At 41.3% G+C, this 16,403-nt stretch overlaps 1 protein-coding gene across 1 annotated transcript in view; it reads right to left on the reverse strand.

Annotated features, from left to right (window-relative positions):
• Window positions 1-16,403, reverse strand: part of ROCK2 (Rho associated coiled-coil containing protein kinase 2) — a 508,887-nt gene that overhangs the window by 123,052 nt on the left and 369,432 nt on the right. The window contains exons 17-20 of the mRNA XM_069235939.1: window positions 16,172-16,331; window positions 15,533-15,693; window positions 6,107-6,291; window positions 1,655-1,724 (exon numbers count right to left, since the gene is read on the reverse strand). Of these exons, the coding sequence (XP_069092040.1) occupies window positions 1,655-1,724; window positions 6,107-6,291; window positions 15,533-15,693; window positions 16,172-16,331 (576 nt within the window). The remainder of the gene's footprint in view (window positions 1-1,654; window positions 1,725-6,106; window positions 6,292-15,532; window positions 15,694-16,171; window positions 16,332-16,403) is intronic.

Genomic DNA, 16,403 nt, shown 5'->3' on the forward strand with positions numbered 1-16,403 from the left:
GTTGCAGAAGGGTTGGTCTGCCCAAAAATGAGGCGCATGACTTCATAAAACTTCCCGGATGGGGTGGCACTGGCTCATGGAAATTCGAGGAGGTGCGGAGCGGACCCAGAAGCAGGCTCCGAGGATGGAGGCCTAGAACGTAGACGCTCTTCCCATGTCGCAACATCCAAGCAACCGGGTGAAATCGAAGTACATTTGTTCTTCTTCGACAACATCTTCTTGTGACCCGAATGTCCAGAGGACAAAGAGTGGGACAAGCTGTCTTGTGACCTTCCTCTGGAACGAGACTGGAAGGGAAGTGGAATTGAGCGCCAGACCACCAGGAGCTTTAGGGACCACTCCCTCAAAGCCTTTGGGTTCATGGCCTGGTACACAGAGCACAACCTCGGGTCAGTGTCATGTTCCATACACCACAAGCACACAAGGTGCGAATCAGTCACCGACATCATGCAGTGACAGGAGTCACACAGCTTGAAACCGGTCTTAAGTGGCATCCTTGATGCACCAAAAGAAAAAAGCTAAAAAAATAAAATAAAAAACCTCGACAAAACGGTCAAAGTCAGTCACAAAACGATTAATGGTAGATCTTTCTGGATCTGCACGCAGGCGTGGGGTTCAAACACCCTGAGGAAGGAGAAAGCACGGACACCATATACCAAGGTCCTCTCCTGGTTACATTACAGCTTGGTCATATGTGTGAGTAGTGGACCAGCTACACTCAGGTTAAGCCCTGAATCTCTCAATTGCTTGGCTGACGGTAATTCAACACAAACACTGGGACAATAAAAGATCTTAGATTACGAGATCGAGATTTATGCACAATTTGCAAATATTCACCTACCCATGTGTAAATGTCTTTCTCTTGCTCACTGTTGCCTAAAACAAAGTATAAATATTTTGTATGCCCTTCATGTATTTAAAAATGCAAGAACCTAGGGAGCATTGAGACTAATTCTCCTGCTATATTTTTGTCACTAGTCCCTCGGAGGGTTGGTATAAATTGTAACCAAAGTTAAACACTCTGGCAAACAACGGCACTCCAAAAACTGTAAAAGGAAATTAGATAATAAATGCATTTGAAAAAGATTTTAAATATTCTAGTTAAAAATGTAGTTCACTGCCCCAGTCATATAATATTGTTTTCATTATTTACATTTTGAAGAAGAAATGGGACAGCAAAAGTAGCAAGAGTACAATCTTTTAGTAATACTAGCATTTATTAACAAAGTGCGGATGGGGAGGGAGGAAGGCATCTATAGATTAGATTATATTCTAGCCAATTAAGAAGCATGCTCATCTTTTATGCTATTCCAGACAATAAAAATGACAAATCTCTTATATTATGCAAACCACACAAATGAAAAACAGGAAATGCACAAGAACAGAATCCATTTTCACCCACTGTCTAATTGCTGTTGAAACATTTGTCAATCTAGCAAGACTTCACCGATATTCCACTGAAGACACAAACTTGCTAAATTATTCCCATACGAGTCATTTTGTCTTTTATTTTACCTTCCACCATTACATTTTACAAACTTTCTGAGTTTTATGGTGCTTTATAACTTAATGTACTTAATTAAAAAGTTTTTTGCCAAAGCAATAGTTTCAAATCACTCCAGAATCCGTTTTTAAAAACAAAAGCAATACATACTGAGAAATACTGTTCCGCTTCGAGTTGGTCCTGAAGCTCTTTCATCTGCCCATCTGCCTCTTGGCGTTCTCTACAAAAAACAAAGATGTTAAAAATTGTGGCAATGAATGTAGAAAGGGTATATATACTATCGTGTTCGCAGGTTTATTGTGAACAAACAAATGCCGTATGCATTTCTAACAAGACTATGGTAACAACATTTTAACCACCTCATTGCCAGTGAAGGTCTCCCATTCTTACAGTGTCTTTGATTTATAAAGTTCAAAACCTATCTGCATTTTTATGCTAACCATATGCATCTAAGCACGGAGACCTTTTAATGCATGAGGGCTGGTACTCCTCCTGGGACCATTATTGGCAGTTTATAGCTCGATTAGGATATCACTTAGACACTTGAAATGTCCAGTATAAATGCAAGGTAGAACATCCAGCAATCGGTGCATAAACACTGATTCCCACGTTCTTCCCCATTCCTCCCACTTAATTAGTCTGCAGTGTCTGTAATTCCTGAAGAGGGAAGAGGAGAGCAAAACTGGGTCATATTTCCAAACAGTAATGATATCCTCTAACACTGCTTCTCCAGAGTGTGGAGAGAGTGCCAGAATGGCTCCTAAATGCACAGCAATTTCAATAGCAGTCAACTTTTATAGCAGAGAATCTAATGCTACCCGAGAATGAATTTTGATTTTCCAATTTTCTTAACACCCATACATGCACATAAGATAAAATGCACATTTTGCGTTAAAAGTAATGCACAAATGTGGGGTAATCCTAAACAGTGGCAGAGAAATTTACATTTCAACAAAAGGTTATAATAAGTAATGTAAAAATAATTCAAATAAACAGCCTTGGGGCCTTTAAGAGAGAGAAAAGGAAAATATAGCAAGGGTATAATAAAGAAAGGTATGTGTCAGAAAGTAAATTAACATAGTTTTAAAAAGATGGAACATTTTGTGTTGATTGTTTTACCTGATGGTAGCCCCATCTGCCTGCTATATGTAGAACGGGTAATCCGATCATCAACATTATAGCAGTGATGTGAATTTTCAACACTGAATTCGGTCCATTCACCAATATATATTTACTTCAGACATTAAAGTGTCACACTTCAACAAATCACGAGAAGTGTGTTCCTTCTGAGTCCAACCAAGCAAACGTTGAAACTAACTAGCCCTCCACATAAGAAAAAACACAAATCCACCTTGCTGTGAGGAAAGCTATAAAAGCCAGCCCTACAAGCTTTAGATCTTGGTTTAATTCTTAACCTACCGCAAGGCAACATGGACTAATCCCTCAAACATAGCAATCTACTTCACGTCAAGCAACAACAAGCCACGCCAAGAAGGAACCTAGGAGTGCCGGTGTACTTCCTCCTTCCTGAAGACCAACCAGCTATCATGGAGTAGCAGAGTCACTATTAGTTGGGTAGACAAAATACTGCTTAATGCACAGTCTATCCCTTCTCGCACACCTCTAAAGCACTGACAGCGACAATTGCAATGCAGCACGATCGAACACCAAGAACTAAGACAGAGAAACGTAATACTACAACCTCACACTCACGGCCAAATCCATATCTGCATTTAACTGTTCTCAGTAGTTTGAGTGGCACTTTGTAGTTATGCATTATTGAGATGTTAGAAAACATACCATACAGGCCTACATTATTTTATTTTTCTTCTAACATTTTATGAAAGGATGCATGAGTGAATTCAAGGACTGTGAACAATCTTTTTACAAGCCCACAGCATGTGTGCACTAGTCCGGAATTCTGATTACTGTCCAAAAAAATAGAAAACAATTTCCACACATAAGCACTGTTTTCAAGATTAAGGCTATGCCAATTTAAACACATTTTTCCCAAAGCCGGAGGAGAAATAGGGGGCATCTAGAAAAACACATTCAGATCCACATGATCTGATTCATGCATACTTACAGTTTTTGCAATGTCTTACTTTGGCATGATTTACAAAATCTCAAGGTATACAACAGTTTATCCTATGCCAAAGTGTGTGGACTGTCCATATGGCAGAAATCCTCTAGATACAGTACTAAGGTAACAGCGAAATGTCTATCAAAACAGCTAAGAAATTTGCATTTTTATGACAGAAGGGGAGGATTATATTTTTGTAAACCTTCTTCATCAAAGAAGCAAAATCCACATCTAACTTATAATAACACTTTAAGTTGGACACTACCAATCAATCCGCAGCCCTTGTGATATTCTCCAATATACTTCAGAAAAAAAAGCCTTGGAAGCCATAAAGCCATATCTAATATGAAAGAGCAAGCTGGGAAAACTGGTTGCAAAAATAAATAAACAATTACTTTGCCATTCAAATCCAAACGTTTTGCTGTAAACTGACCATAATCTTTGAGACAACAAACATCACTTTATTTTGTATGATCCAGGATAGTAAAAAGAAAATATATATATATATATGTATATATATATATATATATATATATATATATATATATATATATATATATATATATATATATATATATATATATATATATCAAGCTTATACTCGCCGTATTCCAAGCACAGTAACATAATTTGAAAGTTCTGGTGGCCTACACCTGCACCATGAAGAAAACAGCCTACTGTAAAAGGTCTGGGCCTTGCCATGAACCACAACAATCTGTCTTCACTCTGAGGGGAAAATCTCCTCCATGCATCCGTTCCCCCCTTAAAGCACTCCCCAGCAAAGATTGAAACGTGGGATTTGACAATGACAAGAAAGCACCCAGAAAAAAAAGAAAACGTGCACAAGTCCCCCAGAAAACGGTCACTAGGATCACATTTGTTTTCTGTCATCTACTTTGCACTGTCCCCTTCTGAATCTTGATGCAGAGAAAAAGTGTTAAATGAGACTTGCAAAAACCGAAAGAAGAAAACCCTAAAATGTATATTTTTCTCTACACTATTCTTATTCATAATTAGCCTGCTGTATGTACAAAAGGGCAAACAATCCTGTGGTTGCTAATTTTTCAGGAAAAAATAGCATGGCCCAGGTCATCTAAAACGATGGACTGAAAAGGTGATGGAGAGCAATTTTTGATGTTACATGTAGAAGTGCTTGAAATGCATTAAAGAAGAAACAAGAATGGTTCTGAATGAACCATTTGTAACTGAAAAAGCTGTAAATTTCATTTACAGTAATCATGTTACACTAAGGGTAAGGAAGTGATTTATATATATGGTCCACTGACCTAAACTGCATGAAGCCTGAAGGCTCCACATACACACAAGATTAGTTGTTTGACACCGGTTTGCAGCGGCCTATTACAAAACGTTTTAAGAGATTAGAATGGTCTTATAACAATTTGCCTGGCCCAGATTGTCTCCTCTAGAAAGATATATTTAAAGATGTCCTCTAGCTACAGGTAAGGAGATCATTTTAATAAAATCCATAAATAAAGTTTGGACAATGAATCAATAATTTGCAGGATGGCGTCACATGTTGATTTGTAGTTATTTGTTAATGTTCTCTTTGGCTGATGTCTGTGCAGTAAAAGACATTCTGAAAATAGTCCTCACCTTCGGTTCTGCCACAGAACTGCAAATTCATACTGTTTTTATTAACAGCGGAAACTGAAGACGTTTCTTCAATTCACATACTGCAACCACTAGAGCTGAATATCATTTAGATTTTTAGTAGAGCAGTTATGTCTGTGAATGGCACTTTCAAAAATGTGCTTTTGTCGATGTGCACAATGTTTGCATGTAAATTTCGACAGAGCGATGTGTTCTCTTTTCCATCTCTAGGTGCCACTTATGACTGCAAAAGACCTCCGAAAGGAAGGGCATCTAAACGATATGAGTTGAAAACCAGCTTGTTCTTTTTGTTATTGACTTAGAAATATTTTACTCTGGTTCTATGCCCCACTAGTTGCATTCAGGAGTAGTGTTTCTTTGTAGTGCTCTTAGCATTTTAAAGCAGATTGCCAAATTCCCTAGGGCACCTCTGAATGGGATACCTTTTATTTTGTGAAGCCCAGTAAGGTTGTCAGGTCCTGGGTGTGTGGGACTTTCTGTACCTCCTCAACACTACAAAAAACTAAAACGATAGTGGAAATTTGAAATAGACAGATCATCCTTGTGCCAAGAAGAAATCGTCCCACTCGCCAGACAGTCCTATGCAGAGTGGCTGTAAGTGCTGGTCTCAGTGGCATATAGCAGGATTTAGGCAATGGGTCAGCGCTGTTTGTGCTATGGTGGGTGGGTGGGTGGGTATGTGTGTGTGTGTGTGTGTAAAATTCATACCTCATGTGAATATACTGCTCAAAATGAGTCCATTAAAAAAAAAAAAAAACATAATTCTTGTGTTGCAATGGCATAGTTTAGCTCTGGAACTTTCATAATCTAGAGTGTGAAGCTGTACAGTTAAAAAAAAAAAAAAAAAGTTCTAAGGTAAATTTAAAGGAGACCAAAAGCTGACTTACTTGCGTAATTCTCCATTTTGTTTTTCCAAGCTTAGTTTGATTTCAGTGAGATGGTTAATCTCCTGTTTCAGTTGTTTCTCCGACATCTTCAGTGTATTAACTTGCTGAACTTGCATCTTCAAGTCATTCTGGGTAAGAGTACGCTTCTGTGTTTCCTGCTCTATTTTTAACGTTAAGTTTTGAACCTGAAACAAACAGAATTATGTGAGCTTTAGTTAAAGAAAAACATTAACAAATTCTGCTGATTGTCCAACAAGTGTGTTAAGTTATGTGTTAGGTGAGAGAGTGTGGCAGTAAACACATATTTATTCAGGTACAGCGGTATAAGGAGAACAACACCGTATCTTCCACTGCCTCCTCCTAACTGCCGTTATTCCCACATTCCACCTTCTCTACATTCTACCCGTCTACATTCTATCATTCCACTCCAACCTGTTACATTCTACACTACCAACAAACACCACAAACTGTGTGGCAAGGATCAATGAAATACTGTTTTAAACAAAAGTCACTAATGCAAACTGAAATATTCAACAGTTTTTGCAATAACAGTCAGTAAATGTAATTAATATTCAACTGTTTCGTGGTGGTGTGATGGCAAAATTTCTGACTAGGTGTTAATTTTTTGAAAATTCACTCTCCTCCCCATCATTTGCTTTCTTCCGATTTAGAAATCTCTTGAAAATATTGGCACCATGCCAAATATGGAAAACGGACAGATTAAACTTAAAATGTTTTATGACTTGGCACATCAGATAATTTAAAGGCATGATGTTTATTTACATCTCAATTCAAGAATCAGGAACTTCTGCACATTTTGCTCCTGAGTGCCAGATCATAGATGCTTGCTGAACTACAATCTAAACTGATGGCAACCTCTAGAAAGAAGTAATAGTGAACTACAACTCAACAATTGGAAACTGGACAGTATACAAGTGAGGCTGTTCACTCATGAGAAATGTGTTGAGGGAGATTGATAACTTTTGCAGGAATGGCACCTTGAAGCCCGTTCCAAAAGGACAACAAGGTGGGAAAAGGCCAGGGAATTCCCCGGCTTCTGAGAAAAAATTGCTGCCCTGAACCTGTTTACAAGTTAGTAATGAGTGACTGAGATGGAAGTTTTAAAGTAAAATTACCGATGGGTGGGATGTGTGACTTGGGAAGGGGATACTCTGTGTAATCACACAACTTAAGTTGGTGCGTCAATAAAACGTTTTGTCAGCATCACACTGGGGATCAGTTTCCATTATCAGCAGTAATTAAGGTAATTAAGGTGTTGCAGGATGTCATCATGGCTATTGGGTTTCCTCTGCAAGCATGACAAAGAAATTGGCTGAAGGTGAAAGATAGACAAGCTCGAAACTGCAATGCCACTGGATCCAACGTAGTTTGAGGAATGGGAAAAATGTTTTAAGTCAAGAAAAGCCTTTCTACAATGTATTTGCATGTTCTCTACTAATTTGTAGCCAAAAGATCGAGCTGAGAACACTGAAGAAACACCAAGAGCCATCACTGTATCAGAACCTATTAACTTAGTGTCAACATCAAACTCTGAGGTCTTGACTAACTGAAAAGAGTATGTGTTTCAATAAAAGCACCCTACCTCATAAGGAGCAAGCTTGAAATGGGCATTTATAGAATACCTCTATCTTTGCTCCGAGAGCTGAGAAGCTGCTGATAACGGCAGATTGTGTTACCCAAACAGACCTGGCCAGTTTAAGTAGGCCTTTAAAAGCTAGACAGAACACACCAACGTGAATTCTACGGGTACAAGAAGACAGTCATGGGCGTTCCTTAGCGCCAAGATACAAACCCTCATGTTCAGGCCACTGATGGCCCTCCCCACTGGAGCTTGGACTCCTCGTAGCCAGATTCAGAGAGAACACAATAAAGGATATCACCATAACCAAGGCCGGTAACTGCAGCCCTATCGTTTAACATTTTGTTTTCATTGAGTAAGGAAAGGTTCAGCCTCATCCTGCTTGGTTAGAACAACATTTCTAACCATGTATTTTAGGAGGTAAGCAAGAAGGGTCATGATATAGAAAAGACACAGATTTTTCACTATCAGCAAAACATTAGGTTTTTTAAGAGTAGTAATAGAAGATTAGCCACTTTAGCCAAATATTATGGCCAGTGGGTTACACGTATTAAGCTGTAGGCCATTATAATGCATCTAGGCTTGGATTTCATTAAGCAAATTTTCAAGGTGAGTTTGGGGTAATGTCTTGTAAAAACCTAACATACAGATGGAAGTGCACAGGGGAAGATTGGAGTCATACCTGTAAAATTTAAAGGAAGTGGAACAGTAGATGGTGACATATTACAGAGAACAGTACACACCCTGAGTAACACCACAGCCCTTAGTGGAGACTTTAAAGGAAAAAAAACAAAAACACACAGATTCACTTGGTGGCAGCGTCTTTCAGAAAAGGGACTGAAAACATTTATATTTCAGATAAGTCACAGACTAACCTACTATTTGACAGATGAGTGGGGTTTTGAGTGCTCTGGATCAAAAACAAGCTCTCCTTTGGTACAATAGTGTCTCCGCAGTAAAAATGATATTCTTTCTGTACACATTTATACAGCTTGTTTGTTGGGTACAGCAGAAACAACAGTTTCACAACAGTAAAAATAATTCAACTACTGATATATGTCAGGTGGGTATAAAACTAATGGAAAAGATGAACAGTACAAATATTATTCGCATGATCACGAGTAACTGCCTCAACTAGGATGTTGGCAAAAGCAACTGCTGTGCATTATGATGGCACCAGCTAGTGGATGGCTGTCACGACAATAATCAAAAGGGTACTTCATTTTTGCCATTATTTTATAGGTGGACTACAATGTCTAATATCCACCTGGCAGGCCTCAAACATGCTTTCATCTCAAAGAAAAAGAATAGCAAAACTTAAGATATTGACTAAAGAAATTTTCATAGGCTTTCTGCTATGGTTTCAATATAAACTGACCTCATATGCGGAGGTTATTTGTAAAATCCTTATGTGCAATTGCCAGAGAGTAGAACATTTGCCATATTGGTAAGACTTTTGAAACAGCCTGACTTTGAGCTACCCAGATCATAACTGACCAGTGCTAAAGCCAAAATGCAACAAAAAATAACACAGGCCCGGGAAATTCTGAAATGATACTATCACATCTGAACAAGGAGCATACTCGGGGCCCATCTCTGGGACGGAACTGAGCCTTTAGGTAACCCTCTTAGCTTTGTGTTGATGGGAAAAGGACAGTAGGCATTTTCAGCCATGTCTGTATGTGTAGATTTTGCAACCAAGGAACAAAGTGGTGCTTGACGAACAAACAGGGCATGTGTTGGCAAAAGACAGCCCCAAGAGAAATCGGGTTGAGCGTTCCTTTAATGTTTTGCAGCTAAGTACTTCTAGATATTAAAATTACTTAAATGTGAGAAAATACAAAAATGGAATTACAAGGGGATTATCCACAAGCACTCTCTGGGAAAGAATCTTGAAACTGAATCCTATGATAAATAATAGAGTAGCAAACACCAATGTTAGGAAATTTCTTTTTTGCAAGTTCACCTCCATTTTTGACTAGTCGGTACTAGTGCAATGACTCTGCGATGCACTAGGCCCTGCTGACCAGGCCTCAGTGCATACGCTCAGAAACTTAAAAGTCTATAATTAACGGATAATACCCAATTGGCATAGGTTACCTTAGTATAAGTCCCTAGTATATGGTACCAAGGGCTTGTAAGGTAAAGTGTCCCTTGTGGACTGCAGCACTTATTGTGACACTGTAAGGAAATGCCTCCTTGGCATGGTTACCCCCTGACTTTTTGCCTTTGCTGATGCTATGTTTTGAATTGAAAGTGTGCTGAGGCCTGCTAACCAGGCCCCAGCACCAGTGTTCTTTCCCTAACCTGTACTTTTGATTCCACAATTGGCACACCCTGGCATCCAGATAAGTCCCTTGTAAGTGGTACCCCTGGTACCAAGGGCCCTGATGCCAAGGAAGGTCTCTAAGGGCTGCAGCATGTCTTATGCCACCCTGGAGACCCCTCACTCAGCACAGACACACTGCTTGCCAGCTTGTGTGTGCTGGTGAGAACAAAACGAGTAAGTCGACATGGCACTCCCCTCAGGGTGCCATGCCAGCCTCTCACTGCCTATGCAGGTATAGATAAGTCACCCCTCTAGTAGGCCTTACAGCCTTAGGCAGGGTGCACTATACCATAGGTGAGGGCACCAGTGCATGAGCACTGTGCCCCTACAGTGTCTAAACAATACCTTAGACATTGTAAGTGCAGGGTAGCCATTAGAGTATATGGTCTGGGAGTCTGTTTTACACGAACTCCACAGCATCATAATGGCTACACTGAAAACTGGGAAGTTTGGTATCAAACTTCTCAGCACAATAAATGCACACTGATGCCAGTGTACATTTTATTGTAAACTACACCCCAGAGGGCACCTTAGAGGTGCCCCTGAAACCTTAACCGACTATCTGTGTAGGCTGACTGGTTCCAGCAGCCTGCCACACTAGAGACATGTTGCTGGCCCCATGGGGAGAGTGCCTTTGTCACTCTGAGGCCAGTAACAAAGCCTGCACTGGGTGGAGATGCTAACACCTCCCCCAGGCAGGAGCTGTAACACCTGGCGGTGAGCCTCAAAGGCTCACCCCTTTGTCACAGCACCGCAGGGCACTCCAGCTTAGTGGAGTTGCCCGCCCCCTCCGGCCACGGCCCCCAATTTTGGAAGCAAGGCTGGAGGAAACAAAGAAAACAACAAGGAGGAGTCACTGGCCAGTCAGGACAGCCCCTAAGGTGTCCTGAGCTGAGGTGACTCTAACTTTTAGAAATCCTCCATCTTGCAGATGGAGGATTCCCCCAATAGGATTAGGGATGTGACCCCCTCCCCTTGGGAGGAGGCACAAAGAGGGTGTACCCACCCTCAGGGCTAGTAGCCATTGGCTACTAACCCCCCAGACCTAAACACGCCCTTAAATTTAGTATTTAAGGGCTCCCCTGAACCTAAAACTTTAGATTCCTGCAACTTACAAGAAGAAGAGGACTGCTGAGCTGAAAGACCCCTGCAGAGGAAGAGAAGAAGACACCAACTGCTTTGGCCCCAGACCTACCGGCCTGTCTCCTGCCTTCCAAAGAAACCTGCTCCAGCGACGCTTTCCCAAGGACCAGCGACCTCTGAATCCTCAGAGGACTGCCCTGCTTCAAGAAAGACCAGAAACTCCCGAGGACAGCGGCACTGCTCCAAAAGAACTGCAACTTTGTTTCAAGTAGCAGATTTAAAGACCCCTGCAACTCCCCTCAAGAAGCGTGAGACTTGCAACACTGCACCCGGTGACCCCGACTCGACTGGTGGAGAAACAACGCTTCAGGGAGGACCCTCCGGCGACTCTACGACTGTGAGTAACCAAAGTTGTCCCCCCTGAGCCCCCACAGCGACGCCTGCAGAGGGAATCCCGAGGCTCCCCCTGACCGCGACTGCCTGAACTCCCTTTCCCGACGGCTGGAAAAAACTCTGCACCCGCAGCCCCCAGCACCTAAAGAAACGGAACTCCTGTGCAGGAGTGACCCTCAGGAGGCCCTCTCCCTTGCCTAGGTGGTGGCTAACCCGAGGAGCCCCCCCCTTGCCTGCCTACAACGCTGAAGAGATCCCTTGATCTCTCATTGAAAACCATTACAAACCCGACGCGTGTTTGCACACTGCACCCGGCCGCCCCCGCGCTGCTGAGGGTGTACTTTTTGTGCTGACCTGTGTCCCCCCCGGTGCCCTACAAAACCCCCCTGGTCTGCCCTCAGAAGACGCGGGTACTTACCTGCTGGCAGACTGGAACCGGGGCACCCCCTTCTCTCCATTGAAGCCTATGCGTTTTGGGCACCTCTTTGACCTCTGCACCTGACCGGCCCGGAGCTGCTGGTGTGGTAACTTTGGGGTTGCTCTCAACCCCCAACGGTGGGCTACCTCGGACCAAAAACTGAAACCTGTAAGTGACTTACTTACCTGTGAAAACTAACAAAAACTTACCTCCCCCAGGAACTGTGAAAAATGCACTGTGTCCACTTTTAAAACAGCTTATTGTGTTTTATGAAAAAAGTATACATGCTAATGTAATGATTTAAAGTTCCTGAAGTACTTACCTGCAATACCTTTCAAATGAGATATTACATGTAGAATTTGAACCTGTGGTTCTTAAAATAAACTAAGAAAATATATTTTTCTATAACAAAACCTATTGGCTGGATTTGTCTCTGAGTGTGTGTTCCTCATTTATTGCCTGTGGGTATGTACAACAAATGCTTAACACTACTCCTTTGATAAGCCTACTGCTCGACCACACTACCACAAAATAGAGCATTAGTATTATCTCTTTTTGCCACTATCTTACCTCTAAGGGGAACCCTTGGACTCTGTGCATGCTATTCCTTACTTTGAAATAGCACATACAGAGCCAACTTCCTACAGACACCCTGAGTGTGTTAAAGTAAAGCATATCTCCCAGCCTGCCACTGCAGACTGGTAGAGTAGTTTTAAACTGTGAACTACACTTTGCCTTTTAAAGAAATGCAAAAACCAAAACCTTCCTATTCAACATGTGTGTCACCCCTAAGGCAGGCCTATCTCACCCTAAGGCAGGGTGCTGTGGGACGTGTGTTTATATGTTCTTACAGTAAAAAAAAACAAATTGTCATTTGTTATGCAGAAAGACTAGTAGCTGATGAAGAATACAGGGTTACACACAATCAACCCAGATGTGCTAACCTCTGAATGGGACTACTATAGTTGGTACATCAAGGTTTCAAAAGAATCATTACATTAAACCCAAGGTGATGCGCAAGTCATATTTAATGTAACTTTTAAGTAAATGGCAACTTTAGAAAGTTGCCTCTCTGTTGCTCCAGTTTTCCAGTGTCTGTTTATGGTTGCTAGCCATGAGACAGCCTTCTGCCCTCCAGAGGCAGAGATATGAACGTCTCAGGAAAGAACACAAAGAGCCACCATTGGAAGAGGTGTTCTCTTCATGGCAGGAAGGCCAAATAGGGTGTGAGCCCAAAAGTGAGCCTCAAAGGGAAAGCCACCTTTGAGGGGAAAATGTTGGGCACACAAGAAGGGCTGGCCTTTGGTTCTGATAGACAGGTTGGTGTCATGGAAAGAGGGGAAAACAGTTGCCAAACCAGTTTTTCCATGGGAATGTAGCCGTCAGGTAGCTACAAATCTAAGGAGGGCTACCAAGCTCCTCAAACTAAAAGAGGGGTTCTGTCATTTTCGGAGTGGGCAGAATATTACACTTTAGGATAGTTAGATGCCACACTAAGCAGGATATCATCATCAGGTGGAAGGGGACCTGGTAGCAGATTGGCTAGTAGTCACTTCAAAAAAGTGGCACCCAGACCTCAGATCACATCTACAATAGAGTGAGAACCAAAGAAGAGCTTCCCTGGTGCTTCCTGTTCCTAAAGAGAGGCTGCACCTAAGAAGGGACTGCATCTGCTGGGCTAGCAAAGAGGACTCTGTCTGTGGTGCCCTGTTGGAGAAAGTCATCCCAAACGAAGAATCATTTTTTGCAGAGTTGATAGCCAATGACTACCGAAGTGGGGCCTGGGAGACTGAGTCTAGGCGCTCAAACGTTGCGACCGAGTCTGCTGGACCAGGGAGAGCAGTTGAAGTGAAGTTTGGTCCCCCAAAATCAATACTAGCCTCAGTTAAATGGAACCATTGGTTTCGCTGTAACCAAAGACCAGTGGCAATTGGTTTTTGGCTGTACTTCATTCGAAATTCAAGGAACATCGAGCTCTACTACCAAAGTCTCCCCCCACTGTGTGCAAGGACCGAAGAAAGGCCACAGGAAGACACTCGTCACTGGATCATCCTGTATCCCTAGCATCAGCACCACTTCAATAATGTCTACGGAAATTCACTCATTGAGCCTAGAACTGGACTGGAGACTGCTTTGAATGCAAAGTAACTGTCCCGCAAAGCCTCATTGGACCTTTTGACTTGCTTCCTATTAGAGTAAGCTGTCCAAAGTGGGCCGGAGTAATCAAACAACTTTATAAAGGTTTTACACGTAACCACTAACCGTGGTAGTTGCCCATGCTTGTTTGCAATATAAAATTGCTTAATGATCTGTTCCTCTAAAACTTATGGTGGATTCTGTTAATTTTAGAGTCTACAAATTCATACAAATGAGAGCTATTTTAATACATTTGTGTCAGATTTTCTTTGTGTCTTGTTTCTTTCTTATTCAGCTGTCTTGGTACTTCTAAATGATTTGCCCTTCATTTCACAAAGCCTGACTGCTTGAAGACACAGCTACCCAGGGTTGAGCTAAGCTTTTGCAAACTAGCCTGACTGAGCCAGAGATGGGATTGTGAGTTTATTATCTTAAGAGGTGACACAACCACACCATATAATAAACCTTTTTCCTCACAACCAGTATAGAGTTCTCCTGATAAACAACAAAGTGCAACACCATAAAGAAACAACTCTGAGCCCCATGGCCAGAAGAAAGAAAGTGATTACTTTCAGTAATTGCAGAAATGTCCGTGGCTGATAAGGTTGTCAATAATAAGAGGGTTAATTTCTAGCTACAGGAATAAAGGGCACAGAGGATGCATCTATTAATTCATCATCAACTATGTGGGCTTAGCTGAGGAACACCAAAAAGAAGGCACAGTTGATTATTTTGCCCCGCTCAGAAGCATCTATAATTCATTCCATTCTGCAAATGATATTGGGGAATGTGTAGTCATGAGGAGTATTCCTAGTTAAGAAAATCTTCATTTTGAAGGTCACTGCTTTTCTATTTAATGGCTTGCATGTTCTATAAGGTAAGATACTAGCAGTTCCTATAATCCAATCACATAAAAGAGACAATAGTCCATCATTAACATCTCAGTAATGTTGTGCCGGCGGGGCTAGACCAGAATTTCCTTAGTCCTCACGTCTTCATACTAACTGGGTGCTAATCAGATCCTACGAAAATCCATTAAGTATAGTTTTCTCATGATACAGAATTATTTGCATGTATATTTAAAGGTCCATTAGTTCTGTGTAAGTGTTGCCACCACTATTCAGATAGATATGAATCAGGGATTTATAATTCCTAATGTTAATGTCCATTTTTTGTGCAGTAAATAACCCTAGTATTAAATCAGTTTCCAAGTGCTAACACATTCCGCCGATAAGGGGACTGCAGCACGGGAAGTTAAAGTGACGTCCCTAGTATCACACAATTGGGTCAATTAAAAAAGGAGGTGCCCTTATTCTGTCAATAAAACTAAGGTTACATGTTCTAATTTGCTGTACTCACTGGTAGGCGTTCAAAAGCTTTTGAAAAGCTTTTAAATAGGCACACATGTATACATTCAATACACGCCATGTACAAATGGTTCCAAATTACATAATCAAATATACTTACATTCTCCTGCAGTTTCTCCTTTCGTTTCAGAAGCTCCTCTATTTTCTGATGCGCCTGCTTAAGGTCACAGTCAAGCATTGAACACCGTTTTTCTGTTTCTAGCAAATTGTTCTCAACTCTCTGCTTGGACATTCTTTCCTCATGAAGTTTTATGTCCATATCTGGTGAAAATAAAATCAAACAACAGGTTTTACCCAACAGTATTACGAAATTCACATTCACCAGGCATTACCTACACCATCCTGCATCTAAAGCGCCACTTACATGCTCATCAATGAAACAAATCCTACACAGGTACAGTCAACTTGTTTCGAGGGTGGCCCAGAAAGCAACACATACAAAGAGTATTTATGCAATGGAACTATCCTATGGCCTTACTACAAATAAGTGATGTGTACGCCGCTACTAGCCTTCGCTCGTTCGATTCATACAGGGAGCATTCTGATCAAGGTCACTTTACTCCATCAAATGTGTGCTCAATTAAACTACCACAAAGAAGTGTCCTGCTATTCTCGCACTGGCTTCTATTCTACACATGACACAGCTAGAAATCAATAGCTTTTTGGAATTTGTGCATTTCCCCAATTACAATAATTATTATGGTAAACCGATTTTTTGCATACAGAATGAAAAGATTACCTTTCATGGCTTCAGACTTTGTTTCCTCAATGGACTCGTAGATCTTATTCTTGTCTGCCAACCGTGCTTTAGTCGCTTTGTGCTCTGCTTCCTCCTGCTCCAAGCTCTGCTGGATAACTTTCAATTTGTATGTCATGTCTATCTCCAAATTATTTTTTTCCTGTTGCAAAATGAAGAATTGGGTTTCAAAAGTGGTAAGGTCCCTGAATTCTAATTTCTATTGCATAAGTGA

This window comes from Pleurodeles waltl, chromosome 5 (assembly GCF_031143425.1).
Source record: "Pleurodeles waltl isolate 20211129_DDA chromosome 5, aPleWal1.hap1.20221129, whole genome shotgun sequence".
Taxonomy (NCBI): Eukaryota; Metazoa; Chordata; class Amphibia; order Caudata; family Salamandridae; genus Pleurodeles; species Pleurodeles waltl.